The sequence below is a fragment of the Sardina pilchardus genome, chromosome 10 (assembly GCF_963854185.1).
Source record: "Sardina pilchardus chromosome 10, fSarPil1.1, whole genome shotgun sequence".
NCBI classification, from domain to species: domain Eukaryota; kingdom Metazoa; phylum Chordata; class Actinopteri; order Clupeiformes; family Clupeidae; genus Sardina; species Sardina pilchardus.
In genome coordinates, this window is record NC_085003.1 from 33,428,611 (window position 1) to 33,445,738 (window position 17,128).

The 17,128-nt window shown below is 48.0% G+C and overlaps 1 protein-coding gene across 2 annotated transcripts; it reads right to left on the reverse strand.

The window, feature by feature from the left end:
* Positions 1–930: 930 nt before the first annotated feature.
* ubl7a (ubiquitin-like 7a (bone marrow stromal cell-derived)) lies at positions 931–16,271 on the reverse strand. 2 transcript variants are annotated; one of them, XM_062547956.1, is made up of 10 exons: positions 15,819–16,271; positions 15,457–15,576; positions 15,102–15,184; positions 14,839–14,923; positions 14,616–14,673; positions 14,215–14,348; positions 5,762–5,811; positions 4,492–4,668; positions 3,405–3,515; positions 931–1,154 (listed from the first exon to the last, which is right to left on the reverse strand). In XM_062547956.1, the coding sequence occupies exons 1-10, from the start codon at positions 16,003–16,005 to the stop codon at positions 1,017–1,019; spliced, it is 1,143 nt and encodes a 380-aa protein (XP_062403940.1). In that variant the 5' UTR covers positions 16,006–16,271; the 3' UTR covers positions 931–1,016. The 2 variants fall into 2 exon arrangements, with proteins under 2 accessions (XP_062403940.1, XP_062403939.1); XM_062547955.1 differs by having other exon boundaries at positions 4,483–4,668.
* Between the last annotated feature and the right edge of the window lie 857 nt (positions 16,272–17,128).

The window sequence follows — 17,128 nt, forward strand, 5'->3', positions numbered from 1 at the left end:
ATGGAGGCAGCAGTAACATGACATACTGTACGTTCCAGCAGATAAAAACAAAGTAGCAAAGCGTACAGGCAAGCTCTCATCAGGGATTTTATTCAGCATTTCTTAATTACAGACCATGGACGTTAGCCTGAACCGTTTAAAACAAAAAAACAGATTTCTCTAAATGAAAGATATGAAGCCAATGGTAGATCATATTGCTTGCAAGAAACAGAAAATTGGCTTGGCAATCTTCATAGCCATGTCATTTTAAAACGCAGCTTACGCTCCAGTAGGCTACATCACCTTGAACACACTAATCGATATATTTACTGCAGAGTTAAAACTCCATGAGATCTTGCAGAGACAAAAAGAAAATAAAGATTACTCATCAGTATTGACATTTCCATAGTAACGCTTCTGTTTAAAAAATATTCTATACCATAATATATGTTAAATGTGCAAATAAAATCCATTAACTTCAAAGTAATTCTGAGAATAACAGCTCTCACACAAATTATAGTGCAGTGAGTGAGTAGCCAAAGGCTACAGCCTCCGCACCTCCACCAATCTCAATGTCAATGCATCTCTGACTCAGCACAATGTAAACACGTTTTTTTGTTTGTTGGTCTTTTTTTTAACTGACTGAAACAAAACCCCAAGATGCATATAACACTGACATTGGAAACACAAGGAGTCGTTGCAACATGCATATTACTGTTTTATCACTACTGTACTATAACATGTTTGCTGCCCTTTCAACCAGCCGATATTCACTGGTGGCACTGGATGTGCAACTGTGGCATGACAGAGGAGTAACAGCTTGCTATAGTGACATTGCTGCTGGTGTGCGCTACATACAGTACTGTGAGAGTGCAAGGCGGACTCCCCTTATGTTTTAGTGTCTGTGGAGTTGAGGGTGGGGGAGTGGGGGGGTGGGGGGGGGGGGGGGGCGGTAGCTCAGGGGTGAAGATGAGCTCCTCGGTGGCCTGGGTGTCTCCTTCAGTGGCCAGTGGGGTAGAGGAGGGGTGGGTGTTGGCTCAGGGGGCTCCCCCAGCGAAGATGAGCTCCAGAGCAGCCTGGATGTCCCCCCCGGTGGCCTGCAGAGCCCGCAGTATCAGCTCCTCGTCCCTGATGCCCATGTCCCTCAGCTGCTGCAGCTGCGACTGCCATTGGCTCTGTGCACACAGAGAACACACACAGCTAGCACTGGCCCTGATAACACACACACACACACAGGACACGCAGCTAGCACTGGCCCTGATAACAGTAACACACACACACACACACACACACACACACACAGAGGACATGCAGCTAGCACTGGCCCTGATAACACACACACACACACACACACACACACACACACACACACAGAGAACACATGCAGCTAGCACTGGCCCTGATAACACACACACACACACAGGACATGCAGCTAGCACTGGCCCTGATCACAGTAACACACACACACACACAGGACATGCAGCTAGCACTGGCCCTGATCACACACACACACACACACATACAGGACATGCAGCTAGCACTGGCTCTGTTCACAGTAACACACACACACACACACACACACAGAGGACATGCAGCTAGCACTGGCCCTGATCACAGTAACACACACACACAGGACATGCAGCTAGCACTGGCTCTGTTCACAGTAACACACACACACACACAGGACATGCAGCTAGCACTGGCCCTGATAACACACACACACACACACATACACACACACAGAGGACATGCAGCTAGCACTGGCTCTGTTCACAGTAACACACACACACACACACAGGACATGCCGCTAACACTGGCTTTACTCACACACACAGGACATGCAGCTAACACCTGCTGTATTCACACACACAGGACATGCCGCTAGCGCTGGCTTTACTCACACACACAGGACATGCGGCTAACACCTGCTGTACTCACACACACAGGACATGCAGCTAACACCTGCTGTACTCACACACACAGGACATGCAGCTAACACCTGCTGTACTCACACACACAGGACATGCGGCTAACACTGGCTTTACTCACACACACAGGACATGCGGCTAACACTGGCTTTAATTACAGTAACACAGAAGGGGGGTGCAGCTAACACTGGCTTTAATTACAGTAACACAGAAGGGGGGTGCAGCTAACACTGGCTTTAATTACAGTAACACAGAAGGGGGATGCAGCTAACACTGGCTTTAATTACAGTAACACAGAAGGGGGATGCAGCTAACACTGGCTTTGATTACAGTAACACAGAAGGGGGATGCAGCTAACACTGGCTTTAATTACAGTAACACAGAAGGGGGATGCGGCTAACACTGGCTTTAATTACAGTAACACAGAAGGGGGATGCGGCTAACACTGGCTTTAATTACAGTAACACAGAAGGGGGATGCAGCTAACACTGGCTTTAATTACAGTAACACAGAAGGGGGATGCAGCTAACACTGGCTTTAATTACACACACAGGACATGCGGCTAACACTGGCTTTAATTACAGTAACACAGAAGGGGGATGCAGCTAACACTGGCTTTAATTACACACACAGGACATGCGGCTAACACTGGCTTTAATTACGGTAACACAGAAGGGGGATGCAGCTAACACTGGCTTTAATTACAGTAACACAGAAGGGGGATGCGGCTAACACTGGCTTTAATTACAGTAACACAGAAGGGGGATGCGGCTAACACTGGCTTTAATTACAGTAACACAGAAGGGGGATGCAGCTAACACTGGCTTTAATTACAGTAACACAGAAGGGGGATGCAGCTAACACTGGCTTTAATTACAGTAACACAGAAGGGGGATGCAGCTAACACTGGCTTTAATTACACACACAGGACATGCGGCTAACACTGGCTTTGATTACAGTAACACAGAAGGGGGATGCAGCTAACACTGGCTTTAATTACAGTAACACAGAAGGGGGATGCAGCTAACACTGGCTTTAATTACACACACAGGACATGCGGCTAACACTGGCTTTAATTACGGTAACACAGAAGGGGGATGCAGCTAACACTGGCTTTAATTACGGTAACACAGAAGGGGGATGCTAGCACACCTGCCTGCGGCTCATTCCTGCCTTAATAGAATGCCGTCTTTGAAACAACACAAAGCACACACACTGCAGAGGGTTCCCCCCACGGGCCCCACCCCTCGGAACTGTAAATCAACTCTCATTGGTGGCCCATGCTGAGTAGCACATGCCGTGTAACAGACTTCCTGTATCTGCACCCCTGGTGGGATGCCCAGCGCCCACACCTGACTCCAGGGCGTGTGTGTGGCCTGCGGAGTGTGTGGCTTGCGGAGTGTGTGTGGCCGGCGGAGGGGCTCACCTGCAGGGAGGACATGCTGGACACCTGTGTGTGTGTGGCCTGCGGAGTGTGTGGCCTGCGGAGGGGCTCACCTGCAGGGAGGACATGCTGGACACCTGCAGGGCCTGCTGCAGCGCCTGGTTGAACAGGTCGTTGGTGATGGGAGTCCCGGCAGGCACAGGAGACACACCTGAGGAGGGGCCCTGCAGAGAACAGGCCACACCCACTGGGTTACACAGTGTCAGCTCTGTTACTATGGGTTACACAGTCTCAGCCCTGTTACTATGGGTTACACAGTCTCAGCTCTGTTACTATGGGTTACACAGTGTCAGCTCTGTTACTATGGGTTACACAGTCTCAGCTCTGTTACTATGGGTTACACAGTGTCAGCTCTGTTACTATGGGTTACACAGTCTCAGCTCTGTTACTATAGATTACATAGTCTCAGCTCTGTTACTATGGGTTACACAGTCTCAGCTCTGTTAGGATTACACAGTCTCAGCTCTGTTACTATGGGTTACACAGTCTCAGCTCTGTTACTATGGATTACACAGTCTCAGCTCTGTTAGGATTACACAGTCTCAGCTCTGTTACTATGGGTTACACAGTGTCAGCTCTGTTACTATAGGTTACACAGTCTCAGCTCTGTTAGAATTACACAGTCTCAGCTCTGTTACTATGGGTTACACAGGATCAGCTCTGTTATAATGGGTTACACAGTCTCAGCTCTGTTACTATGGGTTACACAGTCTCAGCCCTGTTACTGTCGGTTAGAGAGTTTAAGATCTGTTACTATGAGTTCATACAGTCTCAGCTCTGTTACTATGGGTTACACAGTCTCAGCTCTGTTACTGTCGGTTACTATGGGTAACACAGTGTCAGATCCTCCAGCTCCGTTACTATGGGCTACACAGTCTCAGAGCCCCGCTCCATTAAGAACCTCAGCACATCTGTTCCTCTACTACTCAAAGAAGAGCAAGGTACGGATATCAAGTCCTGTTCTACAGACTTTAAGATCTCTGAATGTATTTTAATAGAATCAGGAGCTTCACAAATGCTTATGTAATTCGTCTCAGAGCCTCCTCTTCATCACGAGTGCTTTTGTATTAGTTCTGCTCAGTGGCGGGTTGAGCAGCACCTGTACCTGGTTACCTGGGTTACCTGGGTTACCTGGGTTACCTGGGTGCTGGTGGTGGGGGTGACGGCGCTGCTGTCGGGGGTGCTGGCGAGTGCCAGGGCGGTGGCCAGCTCGCTCTGGGTGATGGGCCGAGGACCCAGAGCGCCGCTGTAGCCGAGGGTCACCGGACGCATGCCCGCCGAGCCGCCAACGCTAGTGGAGGGACCCCCACGACCGCCCTGAAATATAACAGCGTTTATATGTAGTGGAGGGACCCCCACGACCGCCCTGAAATACAACAGCGTTCATATGTAGTGGAGGGACCCCCACGACCGCCCTGAAATACAACAGTGTTCACATGTAGTGGAGGAACCCCACGACTGCCCTGAAATATAACAGTGTTCATATGTAGTGGAGGGACCCCACGACCGCCCTGAAATACAACAGCGTTCATATGTAGTGGAGGAAATATAACAGCGTTCATATGTAGTGGAGGAAATATAACAGCGTTCATATGTAGTGGAGGAAATATAACAGCGTTCATATGTAGTGGAGGAAATATAACAGCGTTCATATGTAGTGGAGGACCCCCACGACCGCCCTGAAATATAACAGCGTTCATATGTAGTGGAGGGACCCCACGACCGCCCTGAAATACAACAGCGTTTATATGTAGTGGAGGGACCCCACGACCGCCCTGAAATACAACAGCGTTCATATGTAGTGGAGGAAATATAACAGCGTTTATATGTAGTGGAGGAAATATAACAGCGTTTATATGTAGTGGAGGAAATATAACAGCGTTCATATGTAGTGGAGGGACACCACGACCGCCCTGAAATACAACAGCGTTCATATGTAGTGGAGGAAATATAACAGCGTTTATATGTAGTGGAGGAAATATAACAGCGTTTATATGTAGTGGAGGAAATATAACAGCGTTCATATGTAGTGGAGGAAATACAACAGCGTTCATATGTAGTGGAGGAAATACAACAGCGTTCATATGTAGTGGAGGAAATATAACAGTGTTTATATGTAGTGGAGGGACCCCACGACTGCCCTGAAATACAACAGCGTTCATATGTAGTGGAGGAAATATAACAGCGTTCATATGTAGTGGAGGAAATATAACAGCGTTTATATGTAGTGGAGGAAATACAACAGCGTTTATATGTAGTGGAGGAAATACAACAGCGTTCATATGTAGAGGAGGGACCCCACGACTGCCCTAAAATATAACAGCGTTCATATGTTTCACAACAACGTGAGTATCAAAGGTTGCCATAGGCTTCCTGTAGGGTGAGATAGAGTTTGCAGCAAAAAGCTTACCGACTGGAAGTCGTCGTCATCGTCTGACAAGCCTTCAAATAGAAATCCACCTATAAAACAATAAAACACATAAAGTATCTGCCAAGCCACAGCAAGTTAATATCACTTTCCCTGTGATCCTGAATACAAAAACAGCCGTGTAAGTTCAATAAAAGGACCTCACATACAGTATAATTCAATTAAAGTTGAAAATGTTATGTTAACAGAAGTGTCAGACAGGCAGTGTGGTCCAGATTTATGGCAAAAGAATTTCAGCTAGATGCAAGACACGTCGTATATCTTCAAGTGTGAAAGTCTGAGATCTGCAAGAACTGCAGCACTCCAGAGGCAGGAGCAGGTGATGAACTAAAAACAGCCTGCAGGAGAGAGCAGGGCATCTAGCAGGGCATCTAGCACTTCACATTGGCTTTGGATGTCGGTTTGGTGTTCTCGTGTGCTTGTTCGTCCCGCTCTGTGGCCGGTGGAGTGTGTGTGTGTGTGTGTGTGTGTGTGTGTGTGTGTGTGTTCGTCCCGCTCTGTGGCCGGTGGAGTGTGTGTGTGTGTGTGTGTGTGTGTGTGTGTGTGTGTGTTCGTCCCGCTCTGTGGCCGGTGGAGTGTGTGTGTGTGTGTGTGTGTGTGTTCGTCCCGCTCTGTGGCCGGTGGAGTGTGTGTGTGTGTGTGTGTGTGTGTGTGTGTGCTTGTTCGTCCCGCTCTGTGGCCGGTGGAGTGTGTGTGTGTGTGTGTGTGTGTGTGCTTGTTCGTCCCGCTCTGTGGCCGGTGGAGTGTGTGTGTGTGTGTGTGTGTGTGTGTGTGTGTTCGTCCCGCTCTGTGGCCGGTGGACGGCCCGTGCAGTGGGCAGAGCGGTGCCAGCCAGGAAGTTGGGAGCGGACCAGCGCCAGGCCTGTGCGGCAGCGTTGGCGTTTTATTTATATTAGCGAGCCGTATGCCAGCCGAGCATGTTCTGCTAGATGACTGGGCCACCGTGTGACGGGCACAACAATGCCAACATGCTTCCACGGGCTGCAGATCACCGTGTGACGGGCACAACAAAGCCAACATGCTTCCACGGGCTGCAGATCACCGTGTGACGGGCACAACAATGCCAACATGCTTCCACGGGCTGCAGATCACCGTGTGATGGGCACAACAATGCCAACATGCTTCCACGGGCTGCAGATCACCGTGTGACGGGCACAACAATGCCAACATGCTTCCACGGGCTGCAGATCACCGTGTGATGGGCACAACAATGCCAACATGCTTCCACGGGCTGCAGATCACCGTGTGACGGGCACAACAATGCCAACATGCTTCCACGGGCTGCAGATCACCGTGTGACGGGCACAACAATGCCAACATGCTTCCACGGGCTGCAGATCACCGTGTGACGGGCACAACAATGCCAACATGCTTCCACGGGCTGCAGATGGCACTGAACTGCTATTCATGCACATCTCTGAGATATTTCATGACGAGCATGTTACTACGCCTTGGAAAAGAGAACAGCATTAATACTTCTGCATAACCTCAGAGCAGCGGTGATGTTTGCGGTGGTCTTTGCTGTAGCTTGCTCCCTTTTACATTACATTTAGCAGATGTGTCAACTACACTACAAGTGATTACATTGTCATTACATTGTCCCCGGAGCAACTTGAGGTTCAGTGCCTTGCTCAAGGGCACAGCGGTGGAAGCCGGGAATTGAACCGACAACTTTCAGGCTACTGCACACTAGCCCAGTTCCTTAACCACTACACTACTACTGCACACTAGCCTAGCTCCTTCACTACACTACTACTGCACACTAGGCCAGCTCCTTAACACTAGAAGCGCCAAGCGCCGGTCATTTGACCGCTGACGCGTATTCCTAGAAGCGCCGTGGGGGTTTGACCTAGATATACCTAGAACTGCCGGGCTGCGGTCATTTGACCGCAGCGATTACAAAAAAAAATAAATCTTTTCACTCGATTAAATTCCAGGACCCTACGTTCACGACTTTTCCTAAATACGCGTGTTTTGTCACCCAGAATTTTTACATGATCAAAAGCACACCGGTACAAGCTAGTTTAGAGCTATTTTGCGCTCACTTATGTGACAACACTATGTTGTCTCGCGTTCGGCCATTTTTGTTCAGGCTGCTATTCTCTTTTCTCACAGCAGATGTCGCAAGGATTTCCTGTCAGTCGGGCATGAGAATAATATTTTACCATAAAACATATCGTTTATATATGTGCAACATGTATTATATATGTGCTTTATTTTAATAACTATTTTTCATTTACATGGCATAGTCTATGGAGGCGATTTACAGTGGTAAAATGCGAGTTTGTTTTGAAAACGTTGCGACAGGCCTACATGTGTAATTTTCGTCGTAGCCTATTTATGTACGTAGGGCGCGTATGCCTACGTACATTCATAGTTGTACATCTTATCTTCTATTTGTAGGCTATCTTTTAAAGCTCAGACTAATGTATAAGCATTTTCTTACATATTTGCTGGACTGACTGAGTTACGTCAAGTCAAGGACCTATCCTAACCCACTTGTTGTATAATGTCAATGGCGCAGCGTTAACACTCCTGTCCGCAACGCCGGAGACCCGTGTTCACATCTCGGCAGGAGTGAAATGCAAAATCTTATATCGATAGAATTTACTGACCGTTTTTCAACGTCGATGAACAATTATTTTTTGTTAATGGTTTTTAATAACAACCTATCTGAAATAAACGGGATGAATCGCAATATGTTTAGGCCTACCATTAACGAAAAATAATTTCGCCAGCCAATCATTTTCTGCCGCCAACTGACAAACTTTGACAAAGCCAGTTAGAATTTTTGCATCTAAAAATAATTATATCATAGTGACACGCGAAAAAATAAATGATAGCCTAGAAACTAGGCCTACATGAGATTTTCCCACTGGACACACCACATCAGTATTGTGCTCGTTGCTACGACACACAGGACTCCCAGTGAGTTGACGACCAATGAAAATGACATGGGGAAAAGCAGCAAACAAAGTAGCCTGATTTTGATCTCACCTTACATAGGCTACTTTCCTAATTCCTACGTAGGGCTACTCAGACTTTTGTTAAATCGTCAGGGCCCGGTTGCACAAACACCAAAACCAAAGATTGATGATATGAACCAAATATTCTGGAACAGATGGATTTACAGCATTGAACGTGATAGGCTATTAGCTAGCCTACTGATGCGACTTCCACCGTTTCCTTTCCAGAGATTGCTGCGCTGTTCACAACGCAATGAACGCATGCAGTCTACATTGAAGTGAAACGTGCAGAACGTTGTCCAAAACAATACAATAACATTGTGTGTTGATATCTAATACAATATACACATCTGTAGACATGAAGTGGCAACTAAAGCCATTATCAGTCATGAAAACTGTGGCGGCTGCATTAAGGTTTTGGCTGAGCCAGCTAGCCAGCCAACAACTTCATTAGCCAGCCGTTCTCAAAGCAAATGGCTTCGGGGTCTATACAACACACTATCCATTGCAGCCTATTTGAAACCGATCATCCCCCTCCCCCATACACTCGTCTAGGATACTTAGGCTACAGATATCACCGAGGCATTGAGGAACTGCCTCCCCACCCCCACCCCATCTATCTGCCCCCTGCATAGACTAGGCTGTAAGCTGGCTGTTTAGGCAACCCGTGGAAGAATGCGCAATCATGTTTCATCGCATATGCGCGTTTCAGAATGTTCGAATTCGCCAGCGTGCGTGTAGTTATGTGAATCGAAAAGAATATAAATATAGCCTACTTTATTGATGCCTTGTTCAAAAGAACTTCCGTCAGGAATAGGTTGGGGATCGAACCAGCAACCCTTGGGTGATCAAGCTTAAGCTCTAACCAGTGAGCTACGACTCTGCTTGTTAATTAGGAGAAAATGTGTGTCTCAATGCTGAATCTCGAATTCACATAGAAGTTAGCTTCAATTGTAGAAACAATAGGCCTAGCTTTTTTTTCAGCAGACATCGCAAACATAGCCTACACATTCGCAAAACAGAGAATATCATTCACTCATTATTTTAAATTATGCTACTTCTCACGCCTATGCCTGCTCAGCATAGCTCTCTCTATCTCCCTCCCTCCGATGTAGCTAGACCCTAGATCTTCTCCCTAAATGAATGAAAGTTGTTTTAGAAAGTAGCCACGGTAGCCTGTAAAATGCGGCATGAAATCCTGGCTACTGTGTAATTGAAACCAGACTATTAGGCTCTTTGTTCCAGGTGACCAGGTCCGATCATTTTCGGCAGCGCGAACATAGGCTACCTATTAAATGAATAGAAGTGAATTTGGGGAGTAAATTAGAACTAGCCACATTCACTTTTAGAGCATTTTAGTTGAAAGTCAAGTTTGCTTAAGGTTTGTTCAAGAACTCTTCCAAAGTTTTTAACAACACAAATCAACACAAATACATTAACAGATAACTCAAACGTGCTGTATGTCATAATGAAACAAACAACCACAGATTATCAACAACACGGTCTGACACGAATGACATGGCTTAGTGCAAACTGGATTTATGACCAAACGATTTCATTCGTGCACGAAGCGCCATCTTGCGATCATTATGTGTAAGTAAAAGCCTCCCAGTCTAAGGACTCAGCGGTCATTTGACCGCCTCGCCGCGCTTTAAGTAGTTCACAACAGCACGGCGCTTCTAGTAGGTCGTCAAAGCGGTCAAATGACCGGGGCGCGGCGCTTCTAGGTATAAGTGGGTCAGAACGGCGCGGCGCTTCTAGTGTTAACCACTACACTACACTACAGTACTACTGCACACTAGCCCAACTCCTTAACCACTACACTACACTACTACTGCACACTAGCCCAGCTCCTTATCCACTACAGCATGTTAGCCCAGCTCCTTAACCACTACACTACACTACTACTGCACACTAGCCCAGCTCCTTATCCACTACACTACACTGCACTACTACTGCACACTAGCCCAGCTCCTTGACCACTACACTACTACTGCACACTAGCCCAGCTCCTTAACCACTACACTACTACTGCACACTAGCCCAGCTCCTTAACCACTACACTACACTACTACTGCACACTAGCCCAGCTCCTTAACCACTACACTACACTACTGCTGCACACTAGCCCAGCTCCTTGACCACTACACTACTACTGCACACTAGCCCAGCTCCTTGACCACTACACTACTACTGCACACTAGCCCATCTCCTTAACCACTACACTACTACTGCACACTAGCCCAGCTCCTTAACCAATACACTACTACTGCACACTAGCCCAGCTCCTTAACCACTACACTACTACTGCACACTAGCCCAGCTCCTTAACCAATACACTACACTACTACTGCACACTAGCCCAGCTCCTTGACCACTACACTACTACTGCACACTAGCCCAGCTCCTTAACCACTACACTACTACTGCACACTAGCCCAGCTCCTTAACCACTACACTACTACTGCACACTAGCCCAGCTCCTTGACCACTACACTACTACTGCACACTAGCCCAGCTCCTTAACCACTACACTACTACTGCACACTAGCCCAGCTCCTTGACCACTACACTACTACTGCACACTAGCCCAGCTCCTTAACCACTACACTACTACTGCACACTAGCCCAGCTCCTTAACCAATACACTACACTACTACTGCACACTAGCCCAGCTCCTTAACCACTACACTACACTACACTACTACTGCACACTAGCCCAGCTCCTTAACCACTACACTACACTACTACTGCACACTAGCCCAGCTCCTTAACCACTACACTACTACTGCACACTAGCCCAGCTCCTTAACCAATACACTACACTACTACTGCACACTAGCCCAGCTCCTTATCCACTACACTACACTACACTACTGCACACTAGCCCAGCTCCTTATCCACTACACTACACTACTACTGCACACTAGCCCAGCTCCTTGACCACTACACTACTACTACACACTAGACCAGCTCCTTGACCACTACACTACACTACTACTGCACACTAGCCCAGCTCCTTAACCACTACACTACACTACTACTGCACACTAGCCCAGCTCCTTCACCACTACACTACTACTGCACACTAGCCCAGCTCCTTATCCACTACACTACAGTACACTACTACTACTGCACACTAGTCCAGCTCCTTAACCACTACACTACTACTGCACACTAGGCCAGCTCCTTAACCACTACACTACACTACACTACTACTGCACACTAGCCCAGCTCCTTAAACACTACACTACACTACTACTGTACACTAGCCCAGCTCCTTAACCACTACACTACACTACTACTGCACACTAGCCCAGCTCCTTAACCACTACACTACACTACTACTGCACACTAGCCCAGCTCCTTGACCACTACACTACACTACTACTGCACACTAGCCCAGCTCCTTAACCACTACACTACACTACTACTGCACACTAGCCCAGCTCCTTAACCACTACACTACACTACTACTGCACACTAGCCCAGCTCCTTAACCACTACACGTCACTACTACTGCACACTAGCCCAGCTCCTTGACCACTACACTACTACTGCACACTAGCCCAGCTCCTTAACCACTACACTACTACTGCACACTAGCCCAGCTCCTTAACCACTACACTACACTACTACTGCACACTAGGCCAGCTCCTTGACCACTACACTACACTACACTACTACTGCACACTAGCCCAGCTCCTTAACCACTACACTACACTACTACTGCACACTAGCCCAGCTCCTTAACCACTACACTACACTACTACTGCACACTAGCCCAGCTCCTTAACCACTACACTACACTACTACTGCACACTAGGCCAGCTCCTTGACCACTACACTACACTACTACTGCACACTAGCCCAGCTCCTTGACCACTACACTACACTACTACTGCACACTAGCCCAGCTCCTTAACCACTACACTACTACTGCACACTAGCCCAGCTCCTTAACCACTACACTACTACTGCACACTAGCCCAGCTCCTTGACCACTACACTACAGTACTACTGCACACTAGCCCAGCTCCTTGACCACTACACTACACTACTACTGCACACTAGCCCAGCTCCTTAACCACTACACTACTACTGCACACTAGGCCAGCTCCTTAACTACTACACTACACTACTACTGCACACTAGCCCAGCTCCTTAACCACTACACTACACTACTACTGCACACTAGCCCAGCTCCTTAACCACTACACTACACTACTACTGCACACTAGCCCAGCTCCTTGACCACTACACTACTACTGCACACTAGGCCAGCTCCTTGACCACTACACTACACTACTACTGCACACTAGCCCAGCTCCTTGACCACTACACTACACTACTACTGCACACTAGCCCAGCTCCTTGACCACTACACTACACTACTACTGCACACTAGCCCAGCTCCTTATTCACTACGCTACACTACTACTGCACACTAGCCCAGCTCCTTAACCACTACACTACACTACACTACTACTGCACACTAGCCCAGCTCCTTGACCACTACACTACTACTGCACACTAGCCCAGCTCCTTAACCAATACACTACACTACTACTGCACACTAGGCCAGCTCCTTGACCACTACACTACACTACTACTGCACACTAGCCCAGCTCCTTAACCACTACACTACACTACTACTGCACACTAGCCCAGCTCATTGACCACTACACTACTACTGCACACTAGGCCAGCTCCTTGACCACTACACTACACTACTACTGCACACTAGCCCAGCTCCTTGACCACTACACTACACTACTACTGCACACTAGCCCAGCTCCTTGACCACTACACTACACTACTACTGCACACTAGCCCAGCTCCTTATTCACTACGCTACACTACTACTGCACACTAGCCCAGCTCCTTAACCACTACACTACACTACACTACTACTGCACACTAGCCCAGCTCCTTGACCACTACACTACTACTGCACACTAGCCCAGCTCCTTAACCAATACACTACACTACTACTGCACACTAGGCCAGCTCCTTGACCACTACACTACACTACTACTGCACACTAGCCCAGCTCCTTAACCACTACACTACACTACTACTGCACACTAGCCCAGCTCCTTAACCACTACACTACACTACTACTGCACACTAGCCCAGCTCCTTGACCACTACACTACACTACTACTGCACACTAGCCCAGCTCCTTGACCACTACACTACACTACTACTGCACACTAGCCCAGCTCCTTGACCACTACACTACTACTGCACACTAGCCCAGCTCCTTGACCACTACACTACACTACACTGCTCGCTGCCTGAGTCCTGAGGCTGCGTGGGCTGTGGCGTGTGTGTACCCACCGGGCATGTCTCCGTAGGAGCCTGTGGCGTGTGTGTACCCACCGGGCATGTCTCCGTAGGAGCCTGTGGCGTGTGTGTACCCACCGGGCATGTCTCCGTAGGAGCCTGTGGCGTGTGTGTACCCACCCGGCATGTCTCCGTAGGACCCTGTGGAGAGGTTCCTGGAGGACGAGGCGCTCGGGGGGGCTGGCACGCTGCCCGTCACGGAGTGCAGCACCAGGATGATGGCGTTCACCAGCGCCGGGTGAGCGCTGATAAGCCTGGGCGCGCGCACACACACACACACACACACACACACACACACACACACACACACACACACACACACACACACACACACACACTTCAGCCTGAGCATACAACACACATTTCAGTAGCTTCCTCTCTTTCTTTCTCTCTCCCTCTCTCTCTCTCACTCATAATTTCAGGGCACACAACACACATTTCAGTAACTCCCTCTCTCTCTCCCTCTCTTTCACTGTCCTGATGTCATCATTGTTTTCCAATAGCAATTGAATTGTACTCACACATCAAGCATGTTTGGGTCAGTGAATTGCACAAATAAATCTTTATCTTGCAGCACTCCTGAAAATAAATAGAACATATATAAGAGTAATACCAGCCCACAGGCAATATTAAATTCATGTTACAGGCTACATTATATGTACAGTATGTACATTATACAATGATGGAAAGGTAGATCAAAAGCCCAAATGTATGTGGGACTGCCTATGGTTGAGCGGTACTTACCCAGAGCAACGGGGTCACTCCTGAGCCCTGGGGTCGCTACTATGATCTGGTCCAGAGACTCCTTATTATTCAGCATTTTAAACACCTGCCAGACACAACACCTTTCAAATACAGACATCTCAAGTACTATTGCCTCTAGAGCTTTCTGTTATCTCGTATTTAAAAACAACAGTGTTCAGTACCTTCACCTGTTAGTATCTCTCTCTCTCTCTCTCTCTCTGTATAATGTGTGTGTGTGTGTGTGTGTGTGTGTATTCCTTTACCGAGTCCCGGTAAGCTGTGCTTGTGTGAATGGCTGCTTGCAGAACACGGAATTCTCTGGCTGCCGCGGCTCTGTCGACGGGCTCTAAAAAGGAGCAGGAAGAGCAAACAACAGCCATCTGAGAGCTGGCATGGCAAGGGAGAGGTGCTGTGGGGGCAAGGGAGAGGTGCTGTGGGGTAGGGAGAGGTGCTGTGGGGTAGGGAGAGGTGGTGTGGGGCAGGGAGAGGTGGCATGGGGTAAGGAGGGGTGGCATGGGGTAAGGAGGGGTGGCATGGGGTAAGGAGACGTGGCATGGGGTAAGGAGGGGTGGCATGGGGACAAGGGAGAGCCAAGGGCCACTCGCAGCCACACATCACCTGGGAGAGACTCCGGCTCGGGCCACGACTTCTTCAGGATGTGCACCGTAGAGCCCGATTCAATCCCATACGAGTCTAACGTCAGCTCATCCTTTAGCTTTCTGCCACAGTACACCAAATCTGCGGAGGAAAGCATTCAGTGGGTCACATTTCAGCCAAGAAATTTAAGATGTGATGATGATACCTATTACTGATACAGCACAGAGGACAAAGCACGATGTGATCAAGGTTATTGTGTGTTCAGTGTGTGTTACTGATGATGTACCATACTCCTAAAACAGAGTTGAATTGTCTTTGTTTTGACATGCAGTGGCATCCCAAAGCAATCACTGTGTGTCACTGTACACAGGCTACTTGCCAACCTATAAGGTCGGGGTCCGGTACGGCATCCGGTAACTGCGCAGAAACGAGCTGTTTCAGCGTCGCAACGCGATACCCTCCAGGAGGAACGTCTCCGGGCTCGCTCTCGGGAAACTGCAGCACCGACTTGGGGAGGGAAGGCTGGTCCACGAGCTTCAGTGACAGCCGCCATTCTGGAAAGGCCATCATTTTGCCCGGACAGACGAGGCTGTAGCAAAGCTAGTGTTAAAAACCAACCGGACCCGATGACAGTTAGCCTACCTTGATGCAAGATATCTTGCGCGGTTGCAAGGATGTGGCTTATTTGCTGAAATAGCAGTCGGTGCGACGTTCATGTATTAATTTAAAGTAATATGACACTGCAGCTATATCGTTAATGTAGCGATTCATTATTTCAAACAAGCAAAACCAGCATATATACGTCAAAATAGTCTAATCCTTATAATAGCCTTCAGGCTGAGTTGTAGACGCGCGCGCAGTGACGTTGAAATTGCTGCTAGTCAACATGGCACCGGTATTCTGGGAGTTGTAGTCTCCACTGCTGGATTCAGCACATCAAGTTTTAATGAATTAATATTTTCTTAGGATGTAGGCTGTGAGAAGTCTGTACGGTAGACTGTTCTGAATCAGAGAACAGTGCACGACGAAATGGATTACGCGTTATCCATCACCGACCAGATATTTCCAGAACTACAGCAATGGCATAGGCTAATATAGGCAATTGTAACTTTTGGCAACAGCGACTACTGCTTTGAAAAAATGCTTTTCACCCGCTTCACACCACATATAAATAGTACGTCCACACACCGGTGATAAATCAAGCATATGGTACGGGAGTGTCCCGTGCACGAGCTCCGGAGTCTCTGCCCATCCATCTGCTAAGTGCAGGTGCCAAATCCTTGCGAGCGCATCTCGATTCTCTTCCTGATTTTACAAACCTCGCATGCTCTTAGTGTTATTAACAAACTTGTAAAACAATCAAGGCCAGTTTTACATTACAAGATTATTACAGTGTCATTAACAAACTTGTAAAACAATCAAGCGGTTTTACATTATATACATGTTGTTTTTGACACACAGCGCTTCATGCAAACAAACAATCAGATACTAGCGCAGCCTCCTCCACTTGGTGTTTAATCAGACTGTGCTGTTTACAACTGCACTGCAAAGAGACCAGCCGGCATTATAGACCAGTATGAGTGATGTAAGGGGCAAGAGACCAGCCGGCATTATAGACCAGTATGAGTGATGTAAGGGGCACGTCCTCATCTGAACATGTTTCAGGAGTCAGGGCAAGAAACTAATGTAGAGA

Bases quoted from the DNA above. Each gene is read 5' to 3' on its own strand.
- ubl7a (XM_062547955.1), bottom strand. From the start codon at position 16,005: ATGATGGCCTTTCCAGAATGGCGGCTGTCACTGAAGCTCGTGGACCAG. The intron at 15,577-15,818 runs GTTGGCAAGTAG...TTTCCTCCGCAG, and splicing joins ACCGGACCCCGACCTTATAG to ATTTGGTGTACTGTGGCAGA. The intron at 1,155-3,404 runs GTGAGCCCCTCC...CTGTGTGCACAG, and splicing joins CCAGCATGTCCTCCCTGCAG to AGCCAATGGCAGTCGCAGCT.